At 34.1% G+C, this 23,362-nt stretch overlaps 1 protein-coding gene across 1 annotated transcript in view; it reads left to right on the top strand.

Moving 5' to 3' along the window:
* TMEM232 (transmembrane protein 232) overlaps nt 1-23,362 on the top strand; it is a gene marked incomplete at its 3' end in the record, with an annotated part of 259,907 nt that overhangs the window by 101,818 nt on the left and 134,727 nt on the right. Inside the window, exon 11 of the mRNA XM_081281364.1 lies at nt 18,229-18,407. Coding sequence (XP_081137490.1) covers nt 18,229-18,407 — 179 coding nt within the window. The remainder of the gene's footprint in view (nt 1-18,228; nt 18,408-23,362) is intronic.

The raw sequence follows: 23,362 nt of genomic DNA on the forward strand, positions 1-23,362 counted from the left end.
CTAGGATATTTGGTAATACAGAACAGGTAATGCCATTTATAAAACAACTGGCTTATGACCAAGCAAATCGTTGCTACAGAGAGGTCATTAGACCATGGAAACATGAAGATTTAAACACATATATTAAATTATGTAGAGACATTAATGAACAAGGGCAAGTCTTAGCAGCAGTACAACAGGCTTTAGATGCCAGGCCAAAAACATGCTATAATTGTAATCAAACAGGACATTTTAAAAGGAGTTGCCCCGTAAGAGGAGGGTTTAACAAAGCTGGATATCAAAGGAATAGAATACCGGGTATTTGCCCACGATGCCATAGAGGGAAACATTGGGCTAATGAATGCCGTTCTCAAACCATCATAGAGGGTATTCCGTTATCAAAAAACGGACAAGGACCAAGTGTTTACCCACGATATCGTGGAGAAAGGTATCAAGCTCCATTGCCAAAAAACGGACTAGAGGGCCCAATGTCCCGGGGCCCAAAACCACAAATATATGGGGCAATGGAGGAACCCAACAGCACCATCAAGGTAGTGCCCAGGACGCATTATCCATTAAATCCCTCATCAGACAAACTAGAGGGAGCGCAGGGCTGGACATCTGCGCCTCTGCCAGAGCAGTACTAACCCCAGAGATGGGAATTCAAATCATTCCCACAGGAGTAAAAGGACCTCTTCCCCAGGGAACAGTAGGCTTATTATTGGGACGCAGTTCTTCTACACTAAAAGGACTTATGATAAGTCCTGGGGTAATTGATCCCGATTATGAAGGTGAAATAAAAATTATAGCTAGTTCTCCAAGAGGTATATCAGTAATTTCACCAGGAGATAGAATAGCACAGTTATTAATAATACCCAGCCTGCATGATAAATTTTCCTGTTGTAATGTAGAAAGAGGTTCCAAGGGATTAGGCTCCACAGGTGTAGATTGGGCTATGCTGTCTTTGAATTTAGATTCTCGCCCAATGCTAAAATTAAATATTCAAGGACATGACTTTAATGGGCTGTTGGACACAGGAGCTGACCTTAGTGTCATCTCTCGTCAAGAATGGCCAAAACATTGGCCATTACAACAAGCCACTCAAACGCTTCGAGGCCTAGGAGTGGCAACAAATCCCCATAGAAGTGCTATGGTATTAGATTGGAGGGATCCTGAAGGATGTGAAGGAACTATACAGCCCTATGTATTAGATCATCTTCCCGTAAATTTATGGGGACGAGATGTCCTAGATCAATTAGGATTGACATTAACAAATAACATCAATCCTAACGCGCCCACTACTAGGGCTAAACAAGGCTTTAGGAAAAAAAACAGATTAAGAGAACAAGAACAAGGTATGACAGCACCTATTCAAATAGATCAAGAAATAAATAGACATGAATTGGGTTTTCAGAAAGGGCCACTGAGACAATCAAAATTACTTGGAAATCAGAAAGACCAGTGTGGGTTCCTCAGTGGCCCCTGACTAAAGAAAAGATACAAGTAGCCCATGACTTGGTCAGACAACAATTAGCGGAAGGACATATACAACCTTCCGTATCCCCCCATAATACTCCCATTTTTGTCATTAAAAAGAAATCTGGTAAATGGAGATTATTACAAGATTTAAGAGCCATTAATAATGAGATGGTTATTATGGGACCTGCTCAATCAGGGATTCCTCAATTGTCTGCTTTACCAAAAACCTGGCATGTTTTAGCTATAGATATTAAAGATTGTTTCTTTTCAATTCCAATTCATCCCGAGGATAGTCCACATTTTGCATTTACTATCCCTGCACTGAATCATGAAGGTCCTGATCAGAGATATGAATGGAAAGTACTCCCTCAAGGGATGGCTAACAGCCCAACTATGTGTCAAATTTATGTTAATAAAGCAATCCAGCCACTTAGAAACCAAAATCCTGAACTACAAATATTTCACTATATGGATGATGTGTTATTGGCACATAAAGATAAAAACACATTACTAGAATGTTATGCCACACTTACAAACTTATTGAAAAATTATAATCTAGAGATAGCAATAGATAAAGTACAATTAAATCTTCCAATTAATTATTTAGGAGTTCTATTATCCTCAACCATGGTCCGTCCACCAAAAATTCAAATACGAGTAGATCAACTCAAATCACTTAATGACTTTCAAAAGTTATTGGGAGACATAAATTGGATAAGGCCTTATCTAGGCATACCAACAGGAGAGTTAGGACCTTTATTTGATATTCTAAAAGGTCCATCAGATCCAAATTCACCCCGCATGTTAACGCCTGAAGCAAGAAAAGCATTAAAAATCATTGAAACATATATGGAAAATATGCATTTGGATAGAATTGATATAAGTTTGCCTTTATTATTTATTGTACTACCAACAAAAAATATTCCTACAGGAGTATTTTGGCAGGAAGGTCCATTATTGTGGATACATTTATCTTATTCTCCTAACACTATTCTTACTAGATATCCTGAGGCTGTAGGACAATTGATACTCAAAGGAATAAAAGCAGCAAAGGGAGTGTTTGGAATTTCTCCCAATAAAATTATTACTCCATATACTATGGATCAAATTGATGAGTTAGCTAATGAGCTAAATACTTGGGCAATAATCATGTGTAAAACTAGTGTTTCATTTGATAATCACTTACCATCTAATCCTTTGTTGTCTTTTTGGTCTAAGCATCCTGTAGTTTTTCCAAAAATGACAAGAAAAACCCCTATCATAAATGCTCCAAATATATTCACTGATGGGTCAAACAATGGCACAGCAGCAGTAGTTACTCCTGATCAAACTTTTACATTTTTAGTACACAAACAATCAGCTCAAAAGGTAGAGCTTAATGCAGTATTACAAGCTTTTATGATGTTTAAAGATTCTGTATTTAATTTATTTTCTGATAGTCAGTATGTAGTTAATGCTATAGTATCCCTTGAAGATGCTGGTAGGATCTCACCTTCTTCTACTGTTTTCTCTTTGTTTTCCACTATACAAAGTCTAATCTGGGACCGAAAAGATCCATTCTTCATAGGTCATATCAGGGCACATACAGGATTGCCTGGAGCCCTTAGTATGGGCAATGAACTAGCAGATAAATCTACACATGACATACATATTTTCCCCACAATAGAAGAAGCTATAAATTTTCATAAAAGGTTCCATGTCAATGCTAATACTTTACAAAAGCGTTTTAAAATAACTAAAGAACAAGCCAGACATATAATAAAACAATGTCAAAATTGTGTGACATTTTTACCACAAGTTAATCTTGGAGTCAATCCTAGAGGATTGATACCTAACCATATTTGGCAGATGGACGTCACACACTTGCCAGAATTTGGAAAATTAAAATATTTACATGTTACAGTTGATACCTCTTCCGGATTTTTGATGGGCTCCCTTCATGCTGGAGAAAAAACTAAAGATGTTATAGCTCATTGTTTACAAAATTTTTCCACTGTGGGTGTTCCAAAACAATTAAAAATGGACAACGGTCCTGGTTATACTTCCACCTCTTTTAAACAATTTTGCTCATCATTTGGTATTACTCACATAACAGGAATTCCATATAATCCACAAGGACAAGGCATAGTTGAAAGAGCTCATCAAACTATTAAAATGTACTTATTAAAACAAAAGGAGGGAATTGGAAAGGGGTATATATCCCCCAAAGATAAACTTAAAATAACCCTTTTTACTCTAAACTTTTTAAATTTAGATTCATCGGGACTTAGTGCTGCGGAAAGACATTTGTACCCCAAAAATGTACATAAGCCTAAGGTACTTTGGAAAGATATTCTAACAGGACAATGGAAAGGCCCCGATCCAGTGATAGTCTGGAATCGGGGTGCTGTCTGTGTTTTCCCACAGGATGAACAGCAACCGATTTGGATTCCAGAGAGATTAACTAAAACAATTTCTACAGAAAAAGAAGATAATTTGACTCAAATCCATAACAGCTGACATCCAGAGCTCCAGCTTGGCTATTCTTACATCTGCGACAGTGATTAACCAAGGTGTTTTTTTTTTTTTCCAATATCTATTTTATTATTGCATTTTTCCCACATCATAAAGTTCTATTTTACTTTATTTATTTATTTATTTATTTTTTGAGCTCATACAAACCTAGGTTAATGTTTTTCTGATCAGTTTTATTTTTTGACTGTGTTTTATTTTTTGACTGTGGAGTTTTTAAACATTGCAATGGAGATTTCACCTAGGTATAGTTACAAGGCCTTTATTTACTATTGTCTTATGTGTTGTATGTTGTGTGCACACTTCTGTTTTGTGTTGTATGTCTGTATGTGTGTATGTCCATATTTCTTATATGAGGAGCGCTCATGAAAAAATGGATCCGAATTTTTTCTTTATTCACGTGATTTATATGGTTTAATTTAAATTAGGTAAACAGCTGTTAATGATTGTTTTTAAAGATGGTTAACAGATCTGTTTGTTTGTTAATTTAAATTTGGTAAACAGCTGTTAAGGATTGTTTTTAAAGGAGTTTAACAGATCTGTTTGTTTACTTTCACCTTTCCTTTTTATTATATTTAATAATTCTGTTCAGGATAATGTCTCTTTAACATCATTGCCAGAATTTCCATCTCCATCCCAATTCCAGTGAAGACTGAGATAAAACCAAACTACAGCTTCTATGATAGCAATCACAGTAAACTGTATAAACTGATGCATCAATGAATATAACTCAACAAGTAATGCTATCAAGGACTTGATTTACTTTGGGAGGAAATGGACATATTGATAGACTCCTCCAATTTGAACTGCTTGCAGAACTTGCCTGGACTATATATCAGTTGCATACATTGTGAAATATCATCTGGTGCACCGAATTGTGGTACTGCTGGCATATCTTTGCTGATGGTGTCACCAGTGATGCAATTTCCTTGCCAGCTCACCCCATGTTTATTGTGGTAATACTGGCATATCTTTGCTGATGGTGTCACCAGTGACGCAATTTTTCCAAGGAGCCATCAATTGGCTTGGTGTCGTGGCATTTCTGTATCCTCCTCCCTTCTACTAGTGATGGTCTAAAATCTGGGGGCCAACAGAGGTGAGGCAAAGAACCTTACCCCCCCACTGGCACCAAGGCAAAATTGGGGGGCCAACAGAGGTGAGGCAAGAACCTCACCCCCCCACTGGTGCATAGGCCTATCCACAAGCATGGCTGAATGCTGGACCGGTAGTCAGTGACGGGTTGCTCTGATTACAGTGGATTCAACCTAAGACAGGAAGCTGACGCCTAAAGGTCAGTTCTCCCATGACGGGTAAGAACCATATGTTAAATTGGACAACCTACCAGGCACGGTCCCTAGCCACATTGCTTGTTGCTTAATTAAACAGAAGGGGGCAGATGCTAGGAGCCACAAGCAAAATATATGATGTATGGCACCTTTGGTTGTAAAGCCAGCTAGCCACTGAGGTATTATTATGCTAAGATTTACATTCATATGCAAATTGGGCTCCTGCTGTTCACCTTGGCCTACTACTGGACTCATGTTACGGGGACTCATGGAGAGTTCCCATTGGTTGGGGAAGGATAGTAGGAGGGAATTCCGGGGGAGGTCCGAGGACCCCGGGTTCCGGGAGACGCGCGGTTCCGGTTAGACGCCCGCGTGGGAGGACCGGTTTTTTTTTGCTTGCTGGCGCTGAGAGTGTTGGCGGCTTTTTCAAAATAAAGTTTTGTTCCTGCTTGAGTGGCTCGTGATTCTGTGCCCAGCCAAGACTGCGGCACTAGATATCAAATCAGAGACTCTGTGTCTGATAGAAGAAAAAGTTGGCTCCGATCTACATATTGTGGGGTCGAGCTCCAAATTCCTTAATAGGACACCCATAGCACAAGAGTTAATAACAAGAATCAACAAATGGGACTTTCTTAAACTGAAAAGTTTTTTTCTCAGCAAGAGAAACAATAAGAGAGGTAAATAGGGAGCCTACATCCTGGGAACAAATTTTTACTCCTCACACTTCAGATAGAGCCCTAATATCCAGAGTATACAAAGAACTCAAAAAATTAGACAATAAGATAACAAATAACCCAATCAACAAATGGGCCAAGGACCTGAACAGACACTTCACAGAGGAGGACATACAATCAATCAACAAGTACATGAAAAAATGCTCACCATCTCTAGCAGTCAGGGAAATGTATGTGTTCTTTAGAGAAAGATCTTTTAAAATTTTTTATTCATTGTTTTTAATCAAGCAATTAGGGAGGTTTTGCTATTGAGTTTTAGGAGTACCTTATACGTTTTGGAGAATAACCCTTTAGTATTTATGTGGTATGCAAATGTGATTTTGTTTCCACTATTCTCATTATGTTTAACTTTTTTTATGAATTCAATTTCGCAAAAGGTTGCTACAGTTCCAGGCATCATATCTGCTTCTAAATCACTAGCCATTGTGTTATTTGTATTTTCAATACTCTTTTCACTTCTTTCTTTTAGTTGTGAGTAACCATGATTGTAAATTATCATCATTATGTTAGACCTTACCCATTTTTATTTAAAAATTTTTCTGATACATGACAACATAAAAATGGAACATTTTTATGGTGTACCATCAGATGTCTTGATACATGTATGAATTGTACAATGTTCAAATCTGGATAAACAAACATATCTCTTCAAACATTATTTATAGTAAAAACATTAAAATCATTTCTTCTGGCTCTTGAAATAAGCAGTATATTATCATAATATATGTTCACCTTACTATGCAAATAACAAACCAGAACTTTTTATTATCTTCTTATAACTTGGTACCTATTGATCATTTCCCCACTCTGCCCACTCTCCCCAGCCCCTGGTAAGCACCATTCTACCCTCAGCTTCTATGACATCAACCTTTTTAAATACCTCGTATTAGGGAGACTATGCAGTACTTGTCTTACTGTTTCTAACTTATATTATTAAGCATACTGATCTCCATTTCAATTATTGGTATTACAAATTACAGGATTTTATTCTTTTTAATAACTGGATAGTATTCCATTGTCTATATGTGCTACATTTTCTTTATTCATTCATCATTTGATGGAAACTTAGGTGGTTTCCACTTTATGGCTATTGTGGATATGTTGCCACAGATGTATTCTTCAATATATTGATTTATTTTCCTTTGGATATATACAGCAGTGGGATTGTTTGATCACCTAGCAGTTCTTACATTTTTGAGGAACCTCCATAATATTTTCTAATTCTGTACTAATTTTCATTTACACGGTGTACAAGAGACCACTTTTCTTCAATCCTCACCAGCACTGTTATCTTTAGTCTTTTTGATAAGTCATTTTTATTGGGATAAGGTGATACCTTATTGTGGTTTTGATTTACATTTCCCTGATGATTAGTGAGATTGAACATTTTTTTCAATATACCCATTGACCAATTATGTTTTCTCTTACGAAATACCTGTTTTATCTATTGCCTGTTTTGTTACAAAATAATTTGTTGTGTTGGATTATGTATTTTTTCTTTATCTTTTTCTTATTTTTTTTGCTCTCAAGTTTTTGGAGTTCCCTACATACCCTATCATATGTATAATTTGCAAGTATTCTCTCCCATTCTGCAGGATGTCTCTTTACTCTGATGATTGCTTCCATTGCTGTGCAGAAGATTTTCATTTTGGCGTAGTTCTACTGGCTTATTTTTGTTTGTTGTCTATGAGCTGGTGTCTCTGAAATCATTGCCCAAACAAATGTCAACAAGAATTCCCCATTTCTCCTCAGAAGTTGTAAAACTTCATATCTTATGTTTGTCTTTAATCTATTTTGATTAGATTTTTGTAAATGATTCTAGTGTATGTATAAAATAAAGGTGTAATTTCATCCTTTTACATGTGGATAACTAGTTTTTCCAGCACCATTTGTTGAAAAGAGTGTTCATTCCCAATGGATGGATGGATATATATATGTATGTATGTATGTATATATATATGTATTTTCCATTGGTCTTTCTGTCAGTCTTTAGGCCAATACCATAAGTATAACATAGTTTCATATGATGAGTTTAAAAGTGCTTTGTTTTCTACATTTTTTTTAGGTTTTAGAAGAATTTGTATTAATTTTGCTTTGAATTTGTGGTGGAATTTGCCAATGAAATCATCTGGTTTGGGGTTTTTCTTTGGTGTGAGGTTACAGAACTGTTTGGATTTTATTTATTTGATTCTCTCTTGGTAAGTTGTGTATTTCTGGAGCTGTATTTATTTCATCCAGGTTGTCCAGTCAGGATATAATAATTTTTCATAGTAGGCTCTTCATCCCTTTTATTTCTGTGGCATCATTTGTAATATATCCTCTGTCATCTTTTATTTTATCTGCATCCTTTTCTTGGTCTAGCTAAAAGTTTGTCAATTGTGTACATGTTTTCAAAAACTTAGTTTGGTTGATTTTTTAAAATTTCTATTCTCTATTTCTTCATTTTCTTCTGTCAATTTTGACTGTTGTTTATTTATCCCCTTCTTATTTCTTTTTTTAAATTAAATTGTTTATTTTAATTAGGTATATATAACTGCAGAATGCATGTTGATTCATTGTACACAATTGCAGCACAACTTTTCATTTCTCTGGTTGTACACAACGTAGTGTTGCACCATATGTTCAGTCATACATGTACGCAGGGTAATGATGTCGATCTCATTTCACCATCTTTCCTTTCTTATTTCTTGGAAAGTTAACTTAGATTGTTTCAGGTCTTTTTTCTTTTTAAATATAAACATTTATCACAATAAATGTCCCTCTTACCACTGCTGTTGCACCATTTATACGTTTTAGAGTACTGTGTATTTTGTTTAGCATGTCCTAACATATTTTGTAGTTTCCCATTTGATTTTTTCAAAGACCCAATGATTTCCCAAAAGTGTATTTTAGTTCATATAAATTTGCAAATTTTCTAGTTTTTGTTCTGCTATTAACTTGTAATCTCATTCCATGCTGTTGGAAAAGGTAGTATGATTTTGTTGTGGTCTAATGAGTCCTTGGGGATTTTTTTTTTTTTTGAGAAGAATGTATATTGTACTGTTTGAGAGTTCAATGTTCTCTATATGTCTGTGAGGCCTGCTAAGTCTTCACTGTTATTTAAGTCTGTTGTTTCATTGTTACTTTTTAATTCTCTCTAATATTGAAAGGGAAATATTAAAATTTCTTACTATTTACTGTCTTGTCATATTTTTTTAGTCTGTCATCAGTATTTCCTTTATACATTTGCGTGCTCTGCTGTTGGTTGTATATGTATTGATAACTATTACATCTTCCTAGTGGATTGATCCTTTTACATTAAATAATATACTTCTTCAACTCTTATGACTGTTTTTGACTTAAAAGTCAATCTTTTTCTGTTGTAAGTAGAGCCACCCTGGTTCTCTTTTGGATACCATTTGCAAGTAATATATTTTTCCATGCCTTTACTTTCAGTCTATAAATGTTCTTAAAAATAAAGTGACTCTTTTGTAGGCAGATATCTTTGTATCTTATTTTTATTAAGGCATTTTAACTATTCATAACATAGAGTTTCATTGTGGCATAGTTGTACATGCATATAGTATATTTTGATCATATCTACCCCCTTGCAACTCTCCCTACCCTGCCTTTCCTTTTTCCCCTTATCTTCTTCCTCTTCTCATTGGATCTTGATTTTATTCATCTATTCAGTCACCCTTTGTCTTCTAGTAGCATTTAGTTAATTTAAATTTAAGTAATTATTCATTTGAAAGGATTTATTTTTTGTCATTCTTTTCCTTGTTTCTCTGTCTTTTCCTCTTTTTATCTGTGTGTGTGTGTGTGTGTGTGTGTGTGTGTGTGTTGATATACTTTAATTCTTTTCTCTAATTCTTTTGTGTGACTTCTATAAGTATTTTCTTTGAGGACACAATGGGGGCTATTAAAATATATCTAATTATTTAAGTTGATAACAGCTTAACTTCAATCTCATAAAAATTAGAATATTTTTCTTAACCTTCTATGGACTGTAATCTCATAATTAATATTTCTTTATATTGCACATCTATGAGCATATTTTTAATTTTTTATAATTCTTTTAACTCTTATGATAGAATTAACATTAATTTAATCATTACCATTAGGGTAATATGCTATTCTACCTTTGCACATCTATTGACCTTTACCAATGAATTCTGTTCTTTCTTATGCTATCATAAATTGTTGTTTTGCCTCCTTTTGTTTCAAGTTGAAGATCTCCCTTTAGCAATTCTAGTAGTAAAATGTGCTCCTTCAACTTGTTTTTCTAGAAACTCTATCCTTCATTTTTAAAGTGAAGTTTTGTTAGGTATAGTACTCTTAATTGGCAGGGGTTTTTCCCTCAACATCTTAACTATATCATTCCAGTCCTTTCTGACTAGCAAGGTTATTACTAAAAATTCTGCTGATAGTCTCATGTAGGATCCCTTGTACATAACAATTTATTTTCTCTTGCTTCTTTGAAAATTCTGTCTATGGCTTTTAAAAATTTGAATAGAATGTGTCTTGGTGTGAACTTCTAATTTTGGGTCATTTTGGCCTCCTGAATCTGGATGTCCATTTTTTCCCTACACTTGAGAGTTTTTCAATTGGTTGTTCCTTTCTGGTTGTATGGTGCTGTGCTTTGGAGGTAGGGGTTATGGCACAAGGGTGTTTCTGCTTTTCCTACCATATTTGGAATGGCTAGATTCATGCTTACCAAGTGTACAGACATCTTCATACTAGTTTCTGGATGACACTGGGACTTGATCCATGTGTTCATATTGAATTGGAATATCCACATATTGGGAAGAGTCCCATACTTTCTATCCTGCCATCTTATTGATGTTATCAATCATATTTCACTTTTTAAAAAGACATTCCAAAGTAGGTATCAAATGGGAGGAATGATAAAAGTCTCTAAACAGGTTGATGGATGAGAAATTTAGGTACAGAAATCAGGAAAAATAATGCCAAAATAGTGCTAAAGGATGCAGTTTTAGGAGAAGATATGGACACTGTACTAGACTTGGTGTCAGAAATTTGGGATGCCAGAAACTTGTGATGAATCACAGCTCAGTTTTCAAGTTCTGGATGAATTTAAGTAACTTACCATATCTCTCAGAAATTTAGTTTCTTCAACATTGTGGGTTTTAAAAGATTTTTTGTATATAACATAGGTATTTACAAATATACAATTATTATTAATTTTTTAAGTATCCAAGATCATCCTTGTTATTTTTTGTTGTTGTGGCCCTTGGAAGACAAAAATCTGTGAAAATTATCTGCTGCTACTAAAATAAGTTATATTTCTTTGTGGTATAATTTAAATTAAATGAAATTTAAAATAAATCCAAGAGTCAGAAGTCTGATATTTCTTTAGTAAATTTATAAAAAATCACAGTTGGTCTTGAACAACAACAACACAAAAGAACTACTTTTATCCTTGATTCTTAGTTATGATTCCAGAAATAATTATTTTTAATTAGCAGATTTCCATAATTGACTGTTGGAAAAGATTATGAAATTTTAAGAAAACAAGTTCTGTTCAATTACTTAATTATTCATGAACATTTTGACATCTTACTTGACATCCTGTTTCAATCAACTACCACATTCTAATAAAAGAATCATTTGACATTTTGTCTTTGGTTTTCAATGTTACCTGCAAAAAAGTGGGCATTTATTAATAACTTAGTTCTCTTCCATTTATTCAATTTATTATGTTGGGTATTTGTTCAGTGTTTATAGTAAAACAAATGTACCTGATCTTACCCAGAACTCCCATTGTGATTATATATGCAAAATGATTCTTACTAATATTTACATATGGTTGTGTTATGTACACATAAAATATATAATTATAGATATATCATCCTCATTTTCTAAGTCTTACACGATTCTAAAACTAAAGAGTGCCCTAGATTTTCTGCTCACCCTATTATGGATCCAAAATACTTTCCCAATTTTTCTACCAGTCTTTGTCTCTAATATTATCTCCTGTGAATTGTGGGAGACCTTAGAACTACGCTGTCTTTTGGCAGTAACTGTAAGTTTGGGGATCCCTGACATGACCATCATGTTTGATAATTTTTTGAAAAGACTCCCTAAAGATACCAAAGCCATTTTACTCCTGATTATGGTTTCTGACTATGAAAGTACACAGATTAAAACCAGCCAAGGAAAGTGGTGTGTATGGCAGCGTCGAAGACATTTCCAAGCACAGAGCTTCCCATGCTCCTCTGCCAAGGCATGGGCAGCGTTTTCTTCTTCTAGTAATGATATATGTAAAACACATAGAATACTCAGACAAAAGATCACTCAAGATTGTGTATCTATGATTTTTACTGGGGATCTGTCAAACATGTATTTGGTTGGCTACATGCTACATGACTGGCCCTCATTGTTGTTCCTCTCAGAGGTTGAGCTAATTCCATGTGACCCAAGCCATCCCCACCAGAAATCACATTTTTATTACAAACTATCTATCAAGAGTCAAAGACTCCAAGGGAAACAAAGACATTTTTATCAGGAAGAGCATTCCAAGACCTATGATGTCAATTCTTATAACCAGACCAAGTACAAAGGCCAGTCCTTCCTTTAGTTGAGGTTAATTTTTTAGTTGTATGTCCCAAGTCCAAGCCATTATCATTTGCTTCTAGATTACTTCAAAAAGTTGAACATCTCCCTGTCCCTCTCTTATGCCCACTGAAATCCATTTTCTACCAAAAAGCCAGAAAGATAAAGTGAGTTCATTTCCCCCCTTCTTTAAAATGCTGTGATACAAAGTAGCAGATATATAGGATTAACAAGTCCAGAAATGTAATGTACAACATGAGGATGCTAACTAACAAAATCATACTGTATATGGGGGGGGGGAAATTTACCTTTTGAAAGTATTCTACCAAGAGACAATTAGATTTTGGATACTATTTAGTAAATACCCTTGGTTTTGAATTAGTAAAAATAAAATGCTATGATAGCTTTTAAATATATTAATAATAAAATATTAATTACTTTCCATAGTATACAAATTGCCTCTGGTTATTCAGAGTTTATCCATGTAAAGGACAAATGTACCTGATCTTTCCCAGAACCCCTAGCTATATCCATTCTCTCCTTTCTTTGCATTCAAACTATCATGGTATTCTAAGAGCAAAGTCGGTGCATTTTCTGACCCCTTGTTGAGAAGCATTTCCTTAGATCCTTGTTTGGTTTACTTTCCTTTATCCATCAGAGCTTATCCCAAATATCACCTCCTCATAGAAGTCTTTCTTTCACTGTCTATAATAGCGTTTTCTTCTAGTTATTGCTGGTCATATCACTATCTTCCATTATTCTCATAACACTTATTATGAATGGATATTTTTTAATACACTTTTTTAGTTTCTGTCTTTCTCCACCAGAATTAAATATCCCCAAAGCAGTAATGTTGCTTTCTCTTTGGTACAAAGAACAGTAGGTGTTTGTTAAATGCATGGCTGGGTGACTGGTTCTTGTCCAACTCTGGTCATTGATCTGCTTACTTTCATGCAACGTGGCATTTCATACAGTGTTTTGAACCACAGCTGACATTCCAGTTACCTTTCAGTGACACTTTTGATTCTGTGGTGTCAAATTATATTTGTCAAAATTGTAAAAGCTGTTGTCATTTATGCACATTCATATGAGTAGAAATGTTTATATTTCATGTCCACTGAATATTTGCAATCTATACATCTAGTGTGGCAATTAAATTCTACCAAGGAATACAACCACTAATATGTAGCATTGTTACCAGAAAAGGGTCACAGTATTGGTTTTCAAATAGAGTAGTTTCTTAAATATAAGAATTTATTTTTTTGGTTCAGCTTTTTTATTTCCTAGGATACTGTCTGCTTAGCTGTAGACACAGATCCTGTTTCTTGCAGTATATTTAAAGTGACATCTTTGATAGCTGCCACAGGGTCACTGAAAGCAGAACAGAAGAGTGCCTTATGCTTCAGCTTGGTCCCTGGATGAGGAACTTCAGAGCAGGCATGCTTCTCAGCAAATGTCTAGACATGCAAATGAGAACACGGTCTACTTTTTATGACAGTTGCAACACACACCATCTGTCTTTATAAGGTTTTTTTTCCTCATTTACTGTCATTCAATTAGATTCTCCCTACAAATATTATTCATCAGCTGTACTTCACTGGTGTTTAAGTCAACAGGTGAACAAGCTCACTTTCAGACTCATAAAAAGAATGTTCAAAGAAATTGTGAGACTGAGACATAATTATCAGAGAGTATTATCTAACGGCTCAACATTGGTCCTGCAAATTCTAAAATCAAATTGTACCACTTTGATAATTAAACAGTTGTAGTTTTATCAAACATTAATCTTCAAACAAATTTAAAATATATGGACGGAAGGTGGTTTGTATGTACTTTAACGATTCTTGTCAATGTAAAGATGTTGGGAGTATCTAAATAAATGAGAAATGAGTTAAAATGCACAGCATGTTTTATTTATAATATTGTTTGAAAGCTATTTTACTGAAGCTTACAATTCCAGTATTATTCATTTAAAAACTCAAAATTATTTCTCACTCATATTGAATTCAGTCATTATGTTTCACTAATGCTTCACAAATCAATACCCTCACTCTTGCTATTTTACTTGCATTTCAGCCATGTTTTAACAAGCTACAGATTATTAAAAATTGTATTCTCTCATACCCATGCCACACTTTCCACATTTTTATTTCCTTTGTACAAACTGTCTTATCTTCACAATCTCCTCATTTTTTTTAAAGTGGTTTCATTATTGTTTTAATCTCCTGAGCTTCAACTCGAACTTCTCCTTTGCCTTTCATTCCCTCTTCTCCCTCATAGCAAGAAGTCTTATTAGACCTTCTCCACGGTATCTTAAGTTTGTCCCTTCCTTTCTAGTCTCCTGCTGCTCATCATAGTGAAGACCTAGATTACCTCATAAAACTCCCATATAGGCTTCCCAGTTTATTGCTTGAATAGACTAGACGTAACACTGCATTGAGCAGGAATAACATTACTCCTTTGCTCAAACATCCATCATTTAATCTGACCCCATTTATCCTGAGCTATCGAATCTCATTTTATTGTTTTAATAAGAACTCTCCACTCAAGCTCAATTTGAGATACCCACTATCATCTTCTCTTGTCTTTCCTTACTGTTACCTCTCTGCTGGAAGTCCTATTACTGGTCCAACTGTTCTGATTTACTTAGCCCTGTTCCCATTTGTCCTTGAAAGCTCTGTGCTTTAAGAAACCCCTCAGTCCCAGGTAAATGGAGACACTTTTTTACTCTGTCTATTCCCTTTATTCAGTGAACATACTTTTAGAAATTAGATCTACAATGTTGCAGGCATTATGGTAAGTGCTAGGAGCGTAAGAGAGAATAAAATATAATCCCATCCTCCCATTGTTTAGAATCTGTAGGTGAAATAGGCAATTATAATATGATATGTTATTATCTAGTAAGTACAAGGGATGTAGCTAATAGCTAACCATGGACACAATTCTCTTTCAGAGAAGACTTTTTAATGAAAAGATGCAGAAGAATGGATATAGTATAGTAATAGAAATATTTTTGGACAGAATGACTTCTAATTACGTCAATGGAATAGTTTATATTAAGACTAGAAGATAGAATTAAGTGTGTATTCAAGAACTTCAATCTTTTTTTCTTAATGTAGTATATTTGCAAGCTGGGGGGAAATAAAAGAGTTGTAATATAGGTATTTCAGAAAGATTAGAAAGACAGAGCCGTGATTGTCTGGCTATGCAATTTGGAATTTACATAGGGACAAAAGGCTATGGATAAGTTGTAGACAGGGAAACAAAATGATAGATTTACAAAGTCATTTTTCACAACCTAGATTACCAATGGTGAAGCAGTCTGGACAAGACAGGAAGAGGAAAGCACAGACAGAAAGTTAGTATGTAGTTATTCATAGCGCTAACATTTTCCAGGTGTCCACCCAGTGAAATATCCCTCAATGTCTTCCTCTGCTCTGTTTCCAGATTTACCTCTTAGACAAGGTCTGACGAGGTCTCACCTTCTCTAAATCCCTTCCTCACTCTTCCAGCTCTCACTGATCCCTTGCTTTGGTAGATTGATTCCATCACCTTTTCATGAACTGTTGCCCTCTACCTTCTCATACAAATTATTCTGTTTCTAGACTTGTTAACTACTTGAAGCCACAGGTTATCTTTCTTTCATCCAGGGGCAAAGAAAGTAGTTTAAAAAGTAAATTCATATTTCTTGATTAATTTTCATTTTCTAGCAAAAATGTTAATTACCAATCATTCAAATGAGGTATTTTTCGTATTTATATAATGTCAAATATTGCAGTACACCAGTTTTAATGAATGAAGTTGTTATGAAGAGAAAATCACATTTCCCCAAGAACAAGCTGCTTCATTGTAGCTTCATATTTGCATCTTTGACTCTCTCTTAAAGTACCAATGATAGAAAGGGTAGAAGGTACCTTAAGATTGGAAACTAGGGCTGGGGATGTGGCTCAAGTGGCATGCGTGCGCCCTGGCTTCAATCCTCAGCACCACATACCAACAAAGATGTTGTGTCTGCCAAACTAAAAAATAAATATTAAAATTTTCTCTCTCTCTCTCTCTCTCTCTCTCTCTATCTTTCACTCTCTCTCTCTAAAAAAAAAAGTTTGGAAACTAGAAATATGCCTTCCTTCTCCATTTTAAAAACGTGTACATGTTTTCTCTTTTGCTTCCTCTTTCTACTTTCTAGTTTCATCCTTTTGTATGAATGGAATGGAAGGTGGGTTATAGAAAGGAAAGCACTTGTCTGAGTTGGAAAGAGTGTCCCTCATGGAACAAGATTAGATGGCACTCACTTATCAGCTCTTTGATTCAAGGGAGGTTCATATGTTTATAGGTTCATATATTCCAATTTCTCATTCTAAAGATAATAAGATCTACATGGCAAGACTGTAGTGAGCACAAGAACTGGGGCAACTAGATGGCATTCCCATGCATGCTAGCTATAATAGTAATTATTATCATTAACTTTCATTTTCTCATGTTTATTTGGTGTATTAGAGTTGTTCGTAACAGTGGGATTTGTTGCTACATATTTGTATATGCACATAATATAACAATATAATTTGGCCAAGATCATTCCCCAGTACATCAGATTGAATTAGCGAAAGTTGAAGATCTGGCTTTTCAAGTTGTGCTTATATTCTTATTCAAGGAGGATACTGATGATTCCCAGTGTTATATGGACTATAACCAGGACTTTCAGGAAAAGTGCAACATGAATTTTAATGGGCTCTTAAGCCCTTCTAACCTTCCTCTCTCAGCATTTTATTGCTCTTGTTCTTCAAATAGGCTTAGTATTTTCACATTGCTCTTTGAATAATATAAGTTTTTCTCCCCTTTGAGGAGTGTATTTTTTATTCCTCTTATTTATGTATTCTATCTGTACCTAAATCAGAATTATCTTTTTCTGAATATTGCTGCATAGAAGTATACTATAGCTAGGTAAGAAATATTTAAGATAAAGAGTAAATACTTAATATAAAGAGTAAATATAAACTTCTTCCTCCTTTCTGTAAGATGAGTACATATTTTGAAAGTGGAACTTCATGATATATATAAATTGCTAATTGCTACAAAAAGTTTTAAAGGGAGGTGTCTTAGATATTTTTAATCTTCTTTGCATTCAGTATTCTTTTCTCCTATTCCAATTTATTTATGTCCTTATTATCTAAAAAAATCTTCCAAATAATAATTGTATAAGTAATTTCTTTTTGCCTTTTGCATTATTTTAAGTTTTTCTTGGTTCAAATGCCAAGTTTAATAGAGCTTTGTTATTTTGTTGTTGTTGTTTTACAATGGCAAGTGATTTTTTTCCTTTTCCCCTGATTTATTATAAAAATTCACTCTGGTAGATTATGTGTTTATCCTGCCTTAAGCAAATTCCTCTTCAGTTGAATTTTAAGGACTTGTTTTTCCATGTGGTTCACAGTTTACCCATGCATATTCTAATTTATGAGGTGTAGTAGTTGGGTACAGTTGATATTTTCAAATGGTTAGGATGTTAGATATTGTGTGCTGTTACAAAGGAATAAAATCAGTTAAGGGTCAAAAATTTCCAAAGCTTGTAATTTCAGACTTTATATTATTATTATGAATTTTGATAAAATTGTTTTTTCCCCACCTAGCTATACTACAGTAAGATTAATAAAATAAAAACTTTCCAAAGAATGTTTCTATTTCAACAGGTCACCAAGTGGTCTTTGTTGGATACTATGGCTTAGTGTATAACATGGTAAAAATGTTGTGGGAACTTCGGGATGATGAGGAACAAGATGGATTTAGAAACACGATATGGAAAACATTACAAATAACAAAGGATTATGAGAAAGATGAACGAATCCAAAATGCAATCAATATAGCCCAGGTAAGAAAAAACACTGCTCTAAAAATGGTGCTTCTATCATCAGTTATCTTGCTTGTCAATTTATTCTTTATGCAAAGAATGAACAAAAAAATGTTCACATTCAGTGGATATTGGTGATTCACAGTAGAGAATACCGTTTCTAAAACTGAACATTACCCTATATTTCTTTTTCTTCTTTTTTCTTTCTTTTTTTCCCCACAATTTTATAGACTATAGTTTCTGATGAAACAAATAATAGGATAAAAAGCACAACCAAATAATGTGTTTTTTGTTTGTTAGTTTGTTTTGGTACTAGGGATTGAATTCAGGGACTCTTCACCACTGAGACACATTCCCAGCCCTTTTAATTTTTTTTTTCTTTTTAATTTTGAGACAGGGTCTTGATAAATTGCTTAGTACTTCACTAAGTTGCTGAGGCTGGCTTTTTTTTCTTCTTAGATACACATGACAATAGAGTGCATTTTGACATATTATACATACATGGAGTATAACTTATCCTAATTTGGACCCCATTCTTGCGATTATACATGATGTGGAGTTAGACTGGAGGTATATTCATTTATGAACCTAGGAAAGTTATGTGTGATTTATTCTACTGTTTTTCCTCTTCCCATCCTTCCTCTTTTCCCTTCATTTCCACTTTGTCTAACCCACTGAACTTTTATTCATCCCCATCCCCACACTTGTTGTGTGCTGGCATCCACATAACATTGAGCTATTTTTGTTTGAAGAGAGTTTGAACTCTAAATGGTGGCATAAAACCAGACCTCCAAAACCTTTAATGGAAACAGAATTAAATAAATTCAACAAATCTATAAAAATACCCATTAGCAAGGAATGATTCCACCACAGAACTCAAATTTGGTGGAAAGTGCTGGTAGACATGAAATAGGTGTTAGAGTGAAGTGAGATATCAAACCCCCTATTCTTTTTCTCTCTTCAGAGAATTTGGTGAAAAACCTTGGAAAGTATGGAAGTTTTAAGGAGTAAAACATATCTCTAGTTTTAGGGTTTTTGCTAGGGCATGCAGTGGAAAGATGCATATAGAAGCACTTTCACCACGTCCTGCTAACAGCTGTCAGGAGGGGCTGTGGTTAGGATTCAAATCGGAGGGATAAGGGGCTTTTCTATGATTTTTACCAGTATGAGGAATCTAGAAACGTGTGTTCACTCTTGATTGTGTCCTTCTTCTGTAGTTCAATGGGTAGAAATACCAGGAAGAAGGCTGAACACAGTCATATCATGATACTGGACCAGAGAAAGGCTAAAAGTGGCCCTAACTTCAGTGATTTCAACAAACATAAAAAATAAATAGGGAAAGTCAAAGATCACTTTATTGATGTGCCCCCTAGTTTTGCAACTCTGTCCTGGCTTCTCACCCTGTTTGACAAATGTGTTTGGAAATGGAACTTTTATCACTTGGTTTCTAAGTTAAAAAATTTGAAGCACATCCTTTAGTTAGTGAGGGGACCCAAACATATTCTACTTTCGTTAGTATAGTAATAACACACTAAAGATGTATGTCAGTAAACCAATATTGAAAAACATAAAAATTATACATATTAATGGGTAAGATATGATATCTTGATACATATGCACATTGCGTAATATTTAAATCAGGTTAAACATATCTATCTTATTGAAACGGTGTCACTTCTTTATGATGAAAATATTCCAAATCCTTTCTTATAAGTTTTCGAAATATACAGGACAATATTTTTATCTGTAGTCACCCTGTTGTGCAGTAGCACATCAGAACTCCTTGTTCCTATTTAACTACCACACATTGACCAACATTCCCCCATGCCTCCCTTGCCCCCAAGAGGTAGTTTATTTCAATGTTATATGCTGATACCCTTAGTAGATTTTTTTATATATATTTAACTAATAATTGCAAATAAGTTCATTTTAAATATTAAAAGAAAAACTAAGATCACCTCTAATGATTAAATTTAATATTTAAAAATTAATAACAAATGTATAAAATATTAAAAATAAAAATTATTATTAAAATCAGTAAAACTTGAAAATTAAAACATGCCTTAAGAAATAATAGTTACAACTATAAGAATAATTTTAGTAACCTATTTTTAAGCACTAGCCATTGTTTTAGGTGCTAGAAATACAGTGTAAAGAGCAGATATATATTCTCTTAATTATAGAGTTTGGTTTGGGGAAACTCACAGTTAAAATGTAACCCAACAAATTAAAATATAATTATTAAGTGGTGATAGCAGCTATGAAGAAAATGAAATAGAGCAAAATCACTGGAATGTTATTGAGTCCGGTCGGGATAGATGCCCTGGCTGGAGTGTCAGGGAAGGCTCTCCAGATGGCAGTATTTTCAAGAACGAAACAGTGAGAGTGAAGTGGCCAGAAAAGCAGTAAATTCTGATAGAAAAGACTGCAGAAGCTCAGAGGCAAGAATTAGTTTGCTTATTAAGAGATTAAGAAGGCCACTGTGTGCAGACTTTGAGAAGTGAAGGAGACAAAGGCAAGAGAAGAGGATGGCTAGGAAGAAGTAAGATGGCTACAGAAGACAGAGAAGTAAGCTTCTGGCAATAGTGTAAAAGCATTTCCAAAAAGAGAAAAAAGGAAAAAGAAAAAAGAAAGATATACTTTGTATACAACCAGAAATATGAAAAATTTGTGCTCTATATGTGTAATACGAATCACAGTGCATTATGCTGTCATATATAAATAAAAAATTAGTAATATAAATAAGATTTACAAAAAGAAATACAAATGATTTTAAATATTGATTTATAATCTAGATGCAATAAAGGCTTTTGTAAATTTCAAAAAAGAAGAAAGAAAGAATTTAAGTGGGAGATATCAAAACAATAAAGAAGTAACTCACTAAACATTAAGAAGCGTAAAACTGATACATCTTAAAATTGTTTCTTTGGGTAAAATAAAAATAAAATGAAAAACTATTTGTATAGTAGATGAAATAATAGAAAAAAATTAAAAGAACATTTATTAGTCAAAATACAGAGGAGTAAAGGGAATATAACTATAAGAAAGTAATTGTAAAATAATCATAAAATTATCATTGTGCAACTATATGCTAATATATTTCAAATATTGTTGCAATAAATGACTTTCTAAGAAAATTGATTGATGAAAAGCAATATTAAAGTTTTCATTATTATCACTATAATTTACCATTGTTCTTGACACACTAATCTCTTGCCCTTATACATAAAAAATAATAGAATATTTGCCACACCATAGTTTCAGATTAGACTAGTAAAGCATTTAGGGACAGAAACAAAATAACAGAATTTAAATTCCAACTCAACATAGTCACTTTGGACCTAGACAAATTATCTGTCACAATCTTAATTTTCTTATTTTTGAGATGGGTGCTCAGGGGCGCTAATACTATGGTATTTCACTGTATAATCATTTCAGATTTTTTCTTTATTTTTATTTATTTTTTATTTTTGCAAAAAAAGTGGGGTATGACAATTAAGTGAAGCTTTTAAAAAAATGTTCCAGTATTATTAAAAGACAATGTATTACTAAACTGCCTTTGGTGCAAGTTTAGGATGCATGGAATACTAGTAAATATATGTTAATGCAGTGGCAATGATTATGCAGTGAAATACAGTACTCACAGACAAGTTTAGTTACTAAAGGTAACCCAGGAGGCAGAAAACTGATAGAGAACAAAGAACCTAGAACTAGGTCACCTGGGTGCACGTGGCAGCTCTACCACAGTAGCTAGGTGACCTTGGGCATCTTTGTGCCTCAGTTTCCTTCCCTGAAAATAAAACTTAATAATAATCTAGTACTAGACGTGTGATAATTGAGTTAACATTATAAAGCACTTAATGAGTTTTCTAAAGAAAAAGACACTGAGATAAAAGTTATTATACTCTGCAGTACAATACTTCTAAATATTTCTAAACAATAGGATTTATTATGTAGCTGCTATAATGGAATTAGTAGCAGGAAAATTTTGCTTTAATAGAAAAAAATTCAACAGTATTTGTTGGTATTTTCAGATGAAGAAATTAAAAATATCTGAACAATATTTTAAGGTAGTAAAGAATAAGTAAACTACAGAGAAAATTGATGAATTTCTCTTTTTTAAAAATTTGCTTTAATTAGTTACACATATTAAGTTTTATTCTCAGGGAAGGAAACTGAGGCACAATGACCTTGACATATCATACATTTGAATCAGATGGGATATAATTTCTCATTTTTCTGAGTATACAGGTTGCAGAATCACATTGGTCATGCAATCACATATATACACACAGTAATAATAATGTCTGTTTCATTCTACTATCCTTCTTATCTCCCCATCTCATCCCCTCCCCTCCCATCACTTCTCCCTACCTAATCTAAGGTAACGCTATTCTTTTTTTTTCTCACATCTTCATACATGTATTTTGTATAATGATGGGGGTCTCCTTCCACCATCCATGCAATTCCCCTTCTCCCTCCTTTTCCCTCCTGTCATTGCTTACTGGACAGTCTTCAAGTTGTTGCCAAACTATGAGACCACAGGCTTAAAAAAAGTTTACAGCACCTATGGAGTAAACATGTTTGGAGGGTCTCACAAATGGCTTTATTTATCTGTTTCCAAAATAGGTGAGGGAAAACTTGATTGGTATTGGTATGTTTTTTTTTTTTTTAGTGCTAAATTATTAGTTTTAGATTTTAAAATGACTGAATGCTATGTGTAAAAAGTCTCATGGTCCTTCAGCTTTTATCTTTAGGCAATGGAATGGATAGCTGTGCTAATCTCTGCAAGGCCAGTGCTTAGCACTGCCCAAAGCATAAAGAGAGGAGGTGGTTTATAGGAAGTGATTTTTATGAACTGTGAGACCATGCTAACCAAGCTCCAAATTGCTCATGTTAGTATGGGTTTTCTATCGCTTTCTTCTTAGCTGTGGGTTGACTTTCAAAATTATCTCAATTTACATAATATATTATTT

The sequence above is a fragment of the Spermophilus citellus genome (assembly GCF_964194105.1).
Source record: "Spermophilus citellus genome assembly, chromosome: 1".
NCBI lineage: Eukaryota > Metazoa > Chordata > Mammalia > Rodentia > Sciuridae > Spermophilus > Spermophilus citellus.